This window comes from Natator depressus, chromosome 9, assembly GCF_965152275.1.
Source record: "Natator depressus isolate rNatDep1 chromosome 9, rNatDep2.hap1, whole genome shotgun sequence".
NCBI lineage: Eukaryota > Metazoa > Chordata > Testudines > Cheloniidae > Natator > Natator depressus.
The window spans coordinates 22,028,597-22,043,807 of NC_134242.1; the positions used below are offsets into that span (position 1 = coordinate 22,028,597).

General features: G+C 41.9%; 1 protein-coding gene across 14 annotated transcripts in view; it reads left to right on the forward strand.

The window, feature by feature from the left end:
- Positions 1 to 1,125: 1,125 nt before the first annotated feature.
- Positions 1,126 to 15,211, forward strand: part of LOC141993879 (caspase recruitment domain-containing protein 8-like) — a 38,143-nt gene continuing 24,057 nt past the window's right edge. For 8 of the 14 annotated variants that reach the window (XM_074963669.1, XM_074963672.1, XM_074963676.1 and 5 more), the window contains exon 1: positions 1,126 to 1,291. In XM_074963669.1, coding sequence (XP_074819770.1) covers positions 1,254 to 1,291 — 38 coding nt within the window. In that variant the 5' untranslated portion in view covers positions 1,126 to 1,253. The remainder of the gene's footprint in view (positions 1,292 to 15,211) is intronic. The other 6 variants (XM_074963678.1, XM_074963680.1, XM_074963679.1 and 3 more) reach the window with 2 other exon arrangements.

Genomic DNA, 15,211 nt, shown 5'->3' on the forward strand with positions numbered 1-15,211 from the left:
GAAGTGGCTGGCATCATGTCCCTGCAGCCCCTAGGGAAGGGGGGGGGCAGAGGGCTTCGCCCGCAGCACCCATTGGCTGGGAACAGGGAACTGAGGCCAATGGGAGCTTCGGGGTGGTACCCGCAAGTGAGGGCAGTGTGTGGCAGAGGCGCCTGCTCCCCCACCCCCAGGAGACACTGCCAGATGTGCTGGACACTTCTGGGAGTGGTGCAGGGCCAGGGCAGGCAGGGAGCCTGCCTTAGCCCTGCTGCCAGCCCGGAGCTGCTTGAGGTAAGCGGCGCCAGGCTGGAGCCCGCACCCCAAATCCCTCCTGCATCCCACACCCCAACCCCCTGCCCTGAGCCCCCTAACCCTCTTGAGACTCCTGCTGCACCCCACCCCTTGCCCTGAGCCCCCTTCCACACTCCACACCCCTCCTGCACCTCAACCCCTTGCCCTGAGCCTTATTGCACCCCACACTCCCCCCCACACGCCCCGCACTCCCTCCCGCACCCCAACCCTACATTCATGGTCCTGCATACAATTTTCCCACCCAGATGTGGCCCTCGGGCCAAAAAGTTTGCCCACCCTTGTACTACAGTAATGGGGCCATATAAGCAACTGTAATACAATAACACCTAATTCTTATATAAGGTTTTTCATCAGTAGATGTCAATGTGCTTTACAAAGGAGGTTGGGCTCATTATACCCAGTCCACAGATAGGGAAACTGAAGCAAAGAGAGGCGACTTGCCCAAGGTCTCCCCGCACGCAGTGCCAGGACCAGAACCCTGACTTGTTGAGTCCTAGCCCTGTAGGTCCTCGCCAGCCCTGCTGGGATGGCTGCTCCCTGCCCCGGACAGCGCAGGGGCGATGGAGCTCCAGCAGCTGTGACACTGGGCTCTGCCCTGCGTTTGGCGGTGGATGCGCTTCTGCTCAGCTGTCCCTCCTGCTGGTGCTGCCATCTCCTTCGCGGGGATTCCCCCGCCTCCGGGGCCCTGGCCAGTCTCCGACTGCAGCCGCTCTTCCTTCTCCCGCGGCGCTGCGGGCGGGAGGCGCCGGGTCCCTGCCGCAGGAGCAGCAGCCCGGCGGCGCAGGCGCGTTCCCCGCTGGAGGGAACCCGGCCGCTTCCCCACCGGAGGCTTCTGTTGTTTTTTCTCCATCCTCCCCCCCACCTCTCCCGCGCTGAGGCGTGCAGCCGCGCGGCGCCTGTCGCTGCAGCTTCGACAGCCTGAGCGAGCTGTTCGCGCCCGCTGCTGCCCGGGCCCGGCCACGATGACGAGCGGCCAGGAGTGTCAGGATGTGCAGGGCAGGTGAGCAGGCGGGTCCTGGGGCTGGGCGTGCAGCGGGGTCCAACGCGCGGTGCAGCGGGGTCCAGGGCGCGCGGTGCAGCGGGGTCCAGGGCGTGGGGCGGGGTCCAGGCGCGCGGTGCAGCGGGGTCCTGGGCTTGCGGCGGGGTCCAGGGCGCGCGGTGCAGCGGGGTCCTGGGGCTTGGCGTGCGGGGGGGGCCGCTCGCGGGGCGCACCTGGCTGCCTGGGGACGGGCAGCCCTGCTGCTCCCGGCCGCGGGAATCTGGGGCAGGAGCCTGGGTACCAGGGACAAAGCGCCGCGCTCTCCGGGCCTGGGCGGCCTCTGCCGCAGGGGAGGCGGCTGAGTCGGGCCGGTGCGCGGGAAGCCCGGGCGGCCGCCGGGATAGGATGGGGCGGGGAGGCGGCCGCCGCACGGGGACAACAAAGGGCGCCATTGCAGGACACGGGCCGGGGAGGCCACGCACGCTGAGCTCCCACGGGGAGGGTGCCCGGGCGGACCGTGACAAGCTCCCTCCTCCACTGCAACCCCGGGAAGCTGGCGGAGGGGGAAGTGGAGGCCTCGAGACAGAGCGATGCCTCCATCCCTCTCGGGTACCAGCCTGCAAGGGAGAGATGGAGAAGCCCTGCTGGAGGCTACCGCGAGTGGAAGGAAGGGGCTGGTGGCAGGTACTGCGCCTGGGCCCGGCCTGCCCGCCCAGAGCCACGGCTTGCATCCCACAGGGAACTGCCTGCCCCTCCGCCCAAGATTTCCCCTATGATCTTGGGCAGGTCATTTAATATACCCTTTGCCTCAGTTTCCCATGTGTAAAATGGGGATAATTGCACTTCCCTACCAGAGGAGACAGATACACTAGTTATTGCAAGATGGATGCTCAGATCCTAAAGCGATGGATCTTAGATATAATAACAGGGGAGGGGTGGGGGACGGGGACAGGCGCGTCTACTTCATTTTGTCAAAGTTAATTTTTTCAGAAATTCACATCTTTATCTTCTGAGATGAAGTGCACAAACTTAGTGCAGAACCGGATGAAGTTTCTGATCTAAATATTTATTTTTCATTTTCTGATTTAAAGAAAACATTCACAGAAAAATTCTTGAAAAAAACATTAAAATGAGTGCATAAACATTTGGCTTTGCCTGCAAAGCCTAAACCATAGTTTATCTGCAAAACAGTTTCACTTTCTGTTCTAGTAGCAGCCAGAGGTTCAGAATAACAATCCTCTGGTTCATTTATTGCGCACACTGAGATACATGAGGTTGCCCCATAATAATTATGTCTTAAAATCCTTTTCCTCTAGATAGTAAATGGCTGGTCTTGGGTAACAATCCATTATCTTGAGTTGCATCTCAGTTTTTTCTTTTTCTTTTTCACTGGGGCATATTACTGTTCAACTGAAAGGAGGTGGGGAGAAAATAAAAAAGCAAAGAATGGAAACTTTCCAATGAAGATTAGATCTTATTTAGTAAAACCAATGTTCAGAGTCTCAAATGTATGTCAGTAGTAGTTGATGGGTAGCAAAATGTGAAAACTCCATTGACCACCTTGAAAGTCCTAGGAAGAAACAGTTTTACCTTGTATTAAAGAATCAAGGTAAGTATAGGAGCTGCTGGGGAACTACTAATGTTTGTAGCTAAATGCCCAGTATTTATTGTCCAGGTTATTTGTACCCATTGCATCAGATAAGCAGAAGTAGCAGCAAGTAGTCCTGATCCGCTGAATTCCAAACACAGGCCTGGATGAGAGAGGAGAGGCAGGAAGGGAATGAAAATAGTGGGTCTTGTGGCATCTTGAGATGAAAAAGGCCTCTACTGACTATATAGCCTCTCTCCGGGCTCTCAGGATTTATCTAACAGCAACTTCTTTGCTAATAAAAGTGCAAGCAGAAAGTGTCAGCAATCCATGTTCTGGCACTTTTCTGCTTAGTGTGAAGATAAAACTAAAGTCAATTCTACAGCCTCATTTACCTGTTTATCATTCCACTACAGAAATAACTTAGAGTTTAAAGTTTGAAAGCTGCTTATTACATAAAAATGTTTATTTGTACTTAGAACGTTTTTACTGAGTTGCTTTGAGAAAAGACTGGAGGCCAGTTGCAATGTTATGGGCATTGACACATTTTCAATAAAATACTCATGTATCAAATTTTACATTGATCCTGCCATTTATTTTTCTGAGTTATCTACTTGCATGTTGTGATGGAAAGTTTAAATTCCATTATAATGTGTAGTGATGCAGTGTGAGGAGTGCTGAGGACAGTCTACAATCCTTTTTTTACAGTAAAGTTATTATTGCTAATGTCCATTTTGCCTCTGCATGACTAACCTGACACGGTGTCAGAAGACAAACAATAGACACTGGAGAATTTTGTCAAACTGCCAAAGTTCCATGCACCAGAGAGCTTCAGTTTCAACAGACCATCAGACTGGCCTGATTGGAAGGAGCAATTTGCATGTTTCCGCATCACAACTAAACTCCACGAGAAGAGTGGAGAGGTGCAATGTAGTTCTGTAGTCTATGGCCATGGGCAGGAAAGCTGAACTTATCTTTAAATCCTTTGCCTTTGGAGAGGAGACCCACAAGAACAATTATGCTGTGCTGCTGGCTAAGTTTATGAGCTTTTTATACCTCACTGTAATGTGGTTTATGAGTGAGCATGTTTCTACCAGCATGTCCAAAAATGTGAGGAGTCTGGATTCTTTTATGAGAGGCTTGTATGGCATGTCAGAAAACTGTGACTTTGAAGACAAAAAGCAAAGAGAACGTTAGAGACAGCAGTGATTGGCATTTTAGATCAGGGACTTTCAGAGAAACTGTAAGTGAAGAGAGATTTAACCCTTCACACAGCAATAGAAATGGCAAGACATCTGGAAATGATTAAAAATCAAAATAGAGACCAGTGGCCACCAGAAAGTAACCTAGAGGAAGTGACTTACAAACAGAATCACTATAGGAGATATAACACAGTTGCAAAAAGAAATTGTAATAAGTACTCAAAGCAATGTGGGGTAAGCCCCAGGCAAAGTCTAACACTTTTCAGACGAGATGCACAAGATATGGAAAAGATCACAGTCCAAATGCTGTAACTCCACAAAAACTGGGCATTTTGTCACTGTCTGCCACATAAAGGCAGTATGGGAAGTGACTGCTGAGGGTACATCTACATGGTGAGCATCAGTGAGTCTCAGAGCCCAGGTTGACAGACTTGGGTTTGCAGGGCCCATGCTATGGCACTAAAAATAGCTGGGTAGATCAGGGGTTCTCAGACTTATTGCACTGTAACCCCCTTCTGACAACAAAGTTACTACATGACCTGGGGGAGAAGGGCCGGGGTGGTAGAGCCCAAACCCCTCAGCCCTGGGTGGGGAGAGTGGGGGCTGCAGCCCTAACCCCGCCGTCCCAGGTGGAGGTAGAAGCTTCAGCCCTGGGTCCCAGCAAGTCTAATGCTGGCCCTGGTGACCCCATTAAATGGGGTCATGACCCACTTTGAGGTCCTGACCCACAGTTTGAGAATTGCCCACGTAGCTTTAATTTTAATGTATATGTGATTAGAGTATTGGAGGCTGACAATCTCCATACTCTTAGTGACAGGTTTCAGAGTAGCAGCCGTGTTAGTCTGTATCCACAAAAAGGAAAGGAGTACTTGTGGCACCTTAGAGACTAACAAATTTATTTGAGCATAAGCTTTTGTGAGCTACAGCTCACTTCATCGTGAAGTGAAGCTGTAGCTCACAAAAGCTTATGCTTAAATAAATTTGTTAGTCTCTAAGGTGCCACAAGTACTCCTTTCCTTTTTGCATACTCTTAGTGTGGTTGCCATGATGGGTCTAGTGAGAAAAGTGGAAGAAATTGGTGGAATATTTGGTGATATTGGACTTTTAAAAGGAGATCCAGTAGAAATCATCTCAAGAGACAGTGCTGAACCATATAGCATACATATGCCCTTCATAATTTCTATCCCATTACTTCATAAAGTAGAAACTAGTTAAAGAGAATGGAAAAGAATGATATAATTGAGAAAATTGCTGAGCGCACTGCATAGTATACACTGATAGTATGAGTGTATGAGTTATGAGTTAAACTGTTATGAGTTAAAATGGGAATATACAAATCTGTGTGGATCATAAAAGACTTAATGAATCAGTAGTGATAGAAAAATATATCCTCCCAGTACTAGAAGAATTCCTCCCTAAAGTGGCAGGAGCTACTGTATTCTCCAAGCTAGATGCCTCAAATGGTTTCTGGCAAATTCCTTTAGCCAAAGAGAGTGCTAAACTGACTACATTCATTATGCTGTTTGGGAAATTTTGCTTTCAAAGATTACCTTTTGTGATTACCAGCGCTCCTGAAATTTTGCAAAGAAAGACGGCAGAGCTGCTTAAGAACATAAATGGGGTTGTCATTTTTAGGGATGACATTTTAGTATACAGGTCATCAATGGGAGAACATAGCAAAACCCTCAATAAAGTTCTGAGCTTAATCAGTGAGTCTGTACTTGAGCTAAATAAAGAGAAATGTGTTTTCCACCTATGTCAAATTGAATTTTTGGGATAGACAGTAACCAAAGATGGAATTAGTCCTATCCTTGAGAAAGTAAAAGCAGTTAGAGAATTGAATGTACCAGAACTGAGATACATGCTGGGGATGATAAATTATCTTGCCTGATACCTGCAAGATCTTTCTACAGTGACAAAACCTCTGATAAAATATTAAGGTCCAATACATCCTGGCTATGGGTACAAAATCAGGAGACTTCCTTCAAAAAGGTAAAAGAAGTGATCTCAACTGCTCTACTTTTAATGTTCTACGATGTAAACAAACTCTCAATGGTTTGTGCTGGTTCCAGTAGCTATGGCCTTGGTGGTGCATTCTGCTCTCGTCCACTTACAAACAGAAAAAGAATATGCACAGTTTTAAAAGGAGTGCTTGGCAAATGTATGGGCATATAAGAACTACAGATATCTTTGTGGATTGAGTTCCTTTAAACTGATAACTGACAGGAAACTTCTACCCTTATCAACAGAAAGAAACAGTCACTTATCCCAGATCAATTATACTCATATCTCAAACCAATTACAATGCTTGTAGCCAGTCATGTAATAATCTAAAGTTTATTAACTAGGAAAAAGAAATCAGTTGTTTACAGGATTAAAACAGGAAACATACACACAAATGAGTTGCAGTCTCAGATTTTAAAAGGTAATATAAACTTCTATAATAAGTGGCTCTATATGTCCTAGGGCTGACCCCTGCCAAGCAGCATGGGGATCTCTTGCTTATGTTTAGAAATCTTTGCCCTCAGAGTCGAGACAGCATAAAGAGACCCCGTTTCTCCTTGTCATGGATCTTTATCCCCTTCACCTCAAAATCCAAGGTGCTGGGATGAGTTTGTGCACGTGCCCACCCTTCCTGAACTGAGTTAGGAATGCCATTGACTAGGTCTCTGTCCTTTGATGCTACACAATGTCTCATTAGCCTTCAGTGGGCCATCTTGTGTGCAGGATGAGCACTTTAATTAATGCTTCGTTTCCTGTTTGCTGAGTTACACAATTACAGAGGTTTACAATACAGACACTCAATATAACTTTATACCGTGGGATACAGATATTATAAGTAGGATTAATGCATGCACCATCCTACAAGCATTTCATAAAGTCTAAACACATTCTTATAACACTAATATCTGTTTTAACTGTATTAACCCACAGCTAAGCCAGACTGGTTTTCAGCTATGCCTTTGTCAGTGTTCAGTGAGGCCTTGGGTCTTGGCATGAGCTGGCCCTGGTCTGGAAGCATTACACCCAGATCATACACTGTTGAGATAGACAGTGGGGCTTTCAACAAAACCGTCAATCTCTTCAGTTCGTTGATTCAACAATCAAAACTGAGCACACTACAAATTGCAGATGCAGAACCAGGAGCAGAAGATTCACCTGTTCCACACCTCCCAGAGAAAGCTGTTGCAAACAAAAGGCAGACTAGTCACCACCTTGTTACCTGTTCTGGCTGCATAGTTAAACAAACAGTATGATTTAGGGATGAGTAACAGACCAAAATTTGTTTAGATTTAAAGTTAGTTTGAAAAAAATAGTTTTCTGGTTTTAAAATTGTTAAAATGCAGAAAAGAAAAATTAAAAGGGAGCGAGTTGGAAAGTTGAAATTGCATTACAATGTTTAGTCAATAGGTGGCTTTGTGTGAAGAATACTACAGCACATCTTTCTCTAGTGCTGGAGACAATGTACCCTTTTTTTTTTTTTACAATTAAGTTGTTGTTGCTAGTGTCCATTTGGCCTCTGTCTCTGTGTGGCTAACCTGACACGTAACATAAACACCCTTACTATATGAGATTAATAACAATAGTAATCTATATTAAGAAAATGTCAAAAAATTACATTAAAAGACTGTCTTCCCCTGCTTAACCTGCTCTCCTCAGGAAAGCCTTGAGTGATTAGGTGATCCTTGCAGTTGATCTGGCAGGTTAAAAAATATGGGCTTTGCCAGACCAAAGGGGGAAGTGAATTACAGAGTTGAGGGCCCTCTGTTGAGAATACCCTGTCGCCAACTTAAGCTAGTAATTCTAGGGATCTTCAGCAAATGATGCCCAGTTGATCTCAGCTGCAAGTTAAAACAACTAAGTCCTATTGGCTTTTAGATACTTAGGAATGAAACCATAAAAGACTCATAGGTCAATACCAACACCTTAAATCGTACCCAGAAATGAGTTGGGAGCCAGTGAAATATCCAGAGCATAGGTGTGATTTCTTTTCATGAAACACCTCTGAGTAAGCAAGCAACTGCATTCTGCACTACCTGAATTTTCCAAATGTTATTCATGTGGAGTCCTCTGTAGAGTGCTCTGCAATAATGCAATCTCTGTGAGACAAAAACATGGGTGTTAGTGGCTAGGTAGATAATGGCTAGCTGGTTCCAGGAGGAATTCCTTGGCAAGTGAAGTCAATGGAAAAAACCAACAGGACTACCATTATTATTTGGATGTCCAAAAGCAGCTCAAAATCCAGTAAAACTTCTGAACTGTGAACTTCAGTGATAGTAGAAGCGACACATTAATATTAAATCTGCCATTTTCTCTAAATGTTTCCTGAATTCTCCAGAACAGGCTTGTGCTCTCATCTCAACTGGACGCTGGGAAAGCTGAGTTACTAAATGGCCTGGTTTTGACAAGAGAGACACATGGAGCTCTGTGTCATCTGTGTATTGATGGATACAGCAACCTAAATATCTCACTCTTTCCCCAGCAGCATCTTAGGGTGAATTGTAGAATGGAGAGATGACAACATAGACCTTTGTTGAACCCTATAAATGAGAGCCCTTAGGCTGATGAACAGTCATCTTGTAAAAACAGTCGTTGCAAAGAGAAATGAATAGAGTCCCTTAAAAGCAACTCCATTTAGCCCTGCCAACATCTGCAAATGCATCAACACTACCTCATGGTTAGAAGTATTAAAGTCAGCGAACAGATCTGGAAGAGTCATGTGGGTGTCTCATCTTTGTGCATTGCTGGAAGGAGATTGTGCTGGTTTCAGTGGTGCACAAACCTGAGCCATACCTTGGCTTAAACACAGGTTGAAAAGGGTCAGAGAAATCTGCGGCCATTAACAGGCCCAGGCTTTGTTCTCAGTCCCCTTCTCCTCTTTCCCTTTGTTTTTTCCCAAAGCCTTCTCTCCTTCCGTGGCTTCAGTTACCACCTCTTTTTGTGGTGCTGTATAAATGCTCACTACTACAGCTGCTATTACTACCAATAAACAAATATTTAATAATAATAATAATTAATAATAGTGTGTTTTTTTAAACAATGGTAATACCTTGGAAAATTGAATTGAAAATCTGAATTGCATACTCCATTCCAGCTGCTGCCTCAGGCTTTTTGCTCTCTTGGGCTAGCACTCTTTTTGTGCTTCTTAGGAACTGTGTCTTTGTTTTTTCTGCACCAGTAAAGTAGTTGTTTTAGTGACAGTGTGGCATTTTGATTATCTTCTTAACTAACCATTAAAAGACAGCATTGCAAGTATGGTTCCTACTGCACTGTCTAAATACTTAGAAAAAAAACGGCCCCTGGAAAACAGTATTCTCTTTCATGGACGACCACTGCAACAAAGCAGAAAGTCCCTGGCAGCAGTAACTGAGGAAGGAGGAGAGCCTGTGATTTAGATTGTCCCTTGCTTTTTAAAGATATCAGTATCCATTATGATATTGATTATATCGGATAGGATGTGGATTTTTAATAAGTTCAGCACAAATTGAACTCTTTACTTATATTTATCTTAAAAATAGTTGGTCCATCATTTTAGTTTCTCAGTTTCTTGCACTCTGAGTATAACACAAGATATTGCACACATTTGCATTACAGAGGCATATCATACATATATGTATCAGGCATGCTTTGAGTAATAAGAATTACATTTTGTATGTTGATGCAATTTTCCAAAAACCCCAATAACTGGAAGAAGCCTACATTTGTTTTTTTGAGAAGACAGGTTACAATTGGGAAGGAACAGCTAGCAATTGTATATATAGCGATGCACTGTTTTTAATGCCTACCAATAACTATAAATAGTAACTGGCATATACCAAAATTGGCTGCAAACAGAAAGTGGCATAACGGCATATTGTACTATCTGGTTGTACATTAACAGACCTTGTTAATTTTTAATCTTATCTCTACAACATTAAGGGATATGTGTAACTTAATTACAAGAGCCTGATTTTTACTCCTTACTTAGACAAAAATTGTTTAAGAATTGGTCTGATTAATTATATATTGTGATTGTGATATTGTGATCAGCAGTTTTAAATCTGTCATCCCTCTTTAGTATGTGAAGAGTGTAGAAGGAACATGGAAGTAATCTAAACACATTTGTGTGATTAATAAAAAATAGATCCTGCAAGTAATCAGATATATAGCAACATATTTAAATTTCATGTTATTACTGCTGGGAATAGTTTAATCATATAAGAGGTAAATTCTGTCTTGACACATTATAAGATGACTGGTTAAGGAACTTACTTGTAGTGATATTCTTAAATTAGCTGGGTTGAGTTGGGGGGTTTTTTGGTAGGTAAACTGGCATTGTTTTATTACTGATCCAGCAAATAATGATGTTTCAACCTACCCACATACCACATGATATTATTACAAGAAGAGAGTATGTTGATTGCTTTCAGTGGGCATATCTATAAAGTGCAGGGTAGTGACGCACGAGGGAGAAGATGGAACAAATTTGGCAGGCCAGTTTTACCTTGAGGTCTTGCTCCTTGAAACCAAAATCTTAATTCCTTCCATTGTCTCATGCTTTCTGACTCCTCTAGTTGCTCTGCATGGATTTTTGTGCTTTTTGTCTTCTCCTGTAGTTGATTTGCATGGATTCCCAGTAGAGTTCAAGTGGAATAATTAGTAAAAGGGGTATAGTGCTCTGCAACTTGAGATATAAGTCTGTGCATAGCTCTTGTGCCTGAAAAAGCACTTTGACAGTTATATTTAGGAGGTTACTTTTACAGGTAGTAAGGAATTTTCAGCAGAAACATTTTTTGTAGGAAAATGCTAATTCATTGAAACCAAAACTGTTTCTGGGAAAGGGTTGGTTTTGACAAATCACCCGATTAAAAAAAATTGAATATCAAACATTTGGAATTGTTGAAACATTGTTTTGACGTTTTTGAAAAGTTTCATTTTTTCCTTTGAAGTGACTTTTGATTTTACATTTATATTTTTTTTAAAAAAGGTTAAAAATAGAGAAAGGTTAGAACTGAAATGAAACATTTTGATTTGACCTGATCAGAAATTTATTTTTGGACTATTGATTTGTGAAAATTTTTGAGATTGTGACATTTCATTCTGATTTGTGACAGAAATTTTTTTCAAAATCCAGAAAATTCTCACAGCTTGAGAAAACCATTTCTGACCCAGGTCTAGTTACTTTATCAGTACTTAGTTTAAAAAAATATACCAAGGACCTGATCCAACTCCCCTTGAAGTCAATGGAGAGACTCATATTGACTGTGTTGGGAGTTTTGAAACTCCCATTGACTTTACTAGGAATTGAATCAGACCGCAAATGCTGGAAAGCTAATCTTCCAACTATAGCAGCTTAAAAAACAAATTCCAAGAAAGCTTTGTGATGTACACCCATGTCTAGAGCTCCATGTTTTTTGCAAATATTCAGTAACACTAAATAAAACAAAAAACAACGTATAAAAGGAAAAAAAGCAAAAAAGTCACCCTGCAGCAGGGCGAGTTCCTGAGTGGATAAAATGTGTAAAACATAAGTGTAACACCGACAGACCCCAGTCATTGGCAGGCAGGATTGAACTGGGGACCTCTGGAGCTTAGTGCATGAGAATCTACCTCATGAGCTAAAAGCCAATGCTTGTTAGCTAAGGCTGTACAGCAGACTCATTTTATCTCTCTTTTTAAGTAGTCTCGGTGCCACTAGATGGGACAGAACACCACACTCACGAGGTGTGTAAGGGTTACACAAGGACAAAAAAATCCCCCCAAAATAAAACAAAAATTTATAAAAAAAATAAAAATAGTTTCACAGGGCTCTACCTATGTCACAAGACCAGCTGAGCAAGGCTGCCAAGTCTATAGTGTTAGGGAATCCTGTGTCAGGGTCCATCAAGTGTATTTGGCAGTTAGACAAATTGCTTTTGAAGCTATAGAGGGATCCCAAGGCCAGTACCAGCTGTTAAGACAACCGTGCAAAGCTATAAGATTGATGACTCTGTAGCTGTAAAAATATTTAGAACAACTGCAAGGATTGGACACATCCTTCACCAGATCCCCTATAACTGAAGATTTGGTTTATCTCAACCAGTTGTGGAGGGAAATGCAGGAGTTTCAGACTTCCCTGCGTCAGGGCAGGTACTCTGGGTCTGGAGGGTAAGAAACTGATGTGTGATAGATAATTTTGGGGTACCCCATAAATGGAGTCTCTCTGCTTGGACCTTGAAACATCCCAATCACACACACAGGCATGATAGCCTTGTGCAAGCACTTGTTCATTGGTTTGCTCCTTGTGATTTGCAGCATGGAATCAGGCCCACATGTGAGTTTGGGGTTTCTTAACAGTTGTTGATAATATTTGTCATTTGGTGCAATAACAAAAGCAACACAATTGTTCTTCCAAAATATCTTAATGAGCCAAGCCTAAAAATCAACACTGGCAGGTATTGGTTAGCAGAACGCAGAGAGCTTAATGAACAAATTGGGGCAGGGAAATCTGTGTATACTCTACTTCAATTTGAACACTGACTCTCAGAATTAACGGAACACTGTTGAGGTTTTTCAGTCTTAAATTTGCATAATCAGAGAGTTGTTTCATGCTGTAGCACTATCTATAAGGGAGCCAGTGTGATTGTATGTTTCTCTGATATTTGAACACAGAATTCACTGTGAACAAACTAGTGCCCATACAGTACTGTTTTCATAGTGTTAATACATCAGTTTGCGTTTGTGTGTCTTACTCTTTTAAATATATACTGGGTAGAGCTGGTCAAAAATATTAATCGTTTTTTGCAATTTTTAAAAAATCCTTTGTTTTGACATTTTCCCTGAAAAAATTTGGGTTTAGTTTCTTGTTTCCCCCAACCTATTTCTCTCCTTCTTCTTTTCCCCCTTTTTCTTCTACTCCCCATTTTTTATTTATAGTGAAAAAATAGAATAAGGAACGCAACAGGAAGAGAAAGGGGAAAGAAGGAAAATGAAAAATCAGAACCTGAAAAATTTCAAACAAAATGCAAATTTTCCATGAAAATTTTCTTTTTGAAAAATAGGCCATTCTTCAAAGCTATTTTCAAATTTAAAAAATTGACCAGTTCTGTTACTGAGCTATGTTGCAAGCAGTGATTGTAAAAAGACAAAAATAAAATGGCACCACATTACAAGACTTAGGTAAGTGCTATCAAAGGAAACAACAGTTCAAGACATCAAGCCTCTCTCTATATTGCCTTCCCTTCCTTTATTTCCTTACCACTCCAGAAACTGAGGAAGAGATACTAACGTAGCTTGGACTGAAGTGATACAAGGCATTAATGAAAAGAAATTATACAGTAGAGTAGGTTTATGAACAAGGTGTTAAATAGTGTTAATGGTAATTCATATGTTATTGATGAATAGTATAAGAAAACAATAGGAAAAAGGCACATTGTCAAGTTAATTAGGTGTGAATATGGAAATTAAAACACCTGTTGTTTTGATAATGTGTAATAGATCAAGAAGATCTAATTAATGGTTGAAATTAAAGGAAAGAAAATGTGGTAAGTATAAAGAAAAAGAGAATAAAAATGAACTTCAGACCATCAATCTGTCTGATTACAGTGAGGATTTAGTTTATGCCAGAATGTTATGCCTAGATGAAAGGTTTTCCTCACAGTGGTACTAGGAGCATTGTACTAGTGTTACTGGGAGGAGAATTTGATGATGATTTTATAGTTTGGCACTGGGTTGCCAGATATTAGTATTGCCTTGTATTTTCTTACATTTTGAATCGCTGTGTCTCACAATAGATTCATTCACTGGCTTTTCATCTTCAGAGACCTGGCCCAACTCAACTTGAGACACCATAAATGGTCCTGGTTTTCAGAAAGTGCAAAATCATGCCCTTCTGCGGTATGTTGGATTGAACATACACAAATTCAGACACTTTACATCACTAGTCACTTAAAAATTTTTTTGCCTTGGTTTCTTAGGTTACACATAAAATTGAGTTTTTATCCTTATCTAATACGTCCATATTACGTATTTGCATATAATTGGAAATCTGAGCAAAAGAGAGGCCTTGTGAGAGTTTTGCCACTAATTTCAGTGGGGCCAGAATTTCACCCCAGGTTTTTGATAGGATACACATTGAAAGTCAGGACTATAGTGCATTGAGTTGCTTAATGGGGAAGTGCTACTTGTTCTTCTCTTAAGGAGCTTGAAACAAACACTTCAGAAATGTTTGTACTTTTAAATGGTCTTCATCATTTCATTACATTTCATGTGATTTTAATGTATTTTGAACTTACTGGGATGTAGAAATATGGATACCAAATAAAGCATTGAAAAGGTAATATAGCTTTAGACTCTGATACTGCAAACACTCATGCATATGAATAGCTTGATATGTTGTTTGCAGTGTTGTAGCCATGTTGGTTCCAGGATATTAGAGAGACAAGGTTGGTGAGATAATATCTCTGTGTAAGCTTGAAAGCTTGTCTCTTTTACCAAGAGAAGTTGGCCCAATAAAAGATATTACCTGAGCCACCTTGTCTCTCTAACTTTATATGTGAGAGTACTTAAAGTGAGTTTAGTGAGTCTACCCACATGTATAAAGCTACTCATGTGTCTTAAACCCTGGACCTGCAGACTCTTGTACTCATGCTTAAATAGTTTAATTGAAGGTAAGTGAGTCGTTCTGTTGAAGTTAATGGGCGTACTCATGTGCTTAAGGTTAAACATGTGTTTGAGTGTTTGCAGGATTGGGGATCTTAGTTTTTATAATACATTTGCTGTCCTTTGGATACCCCAACGAATAATGACATTGTGTTCTGACTTGGCTTTTCTGATTATATTATAAGATAGCTACATTCTGCCATTTTGTACGCAGATTCATAATGTTTCCGTAAAAATAAATTATTAAAGAAAAATTTTATACTATGAAAGTTATTATTAAAGCACTGAAGCATTTTTGACATGGATTGGGTTACTTAATAATCCTTTATACTTTTTTCTCTTCATAATAGTCAACACCTAAACTAGTTGTTCTTTCTACTGTCTTTATGTCTGATCCTGCAAATCCTTTCTCACAAGAATAGACCTTACTTATGAAAGCATTTCCCCAGTGAGACTATGCACAGAGTCATTATGGGACCACCAGATCATCGAATCTTATGTCACAGGGCACTAAACACTACCCAGCCACCT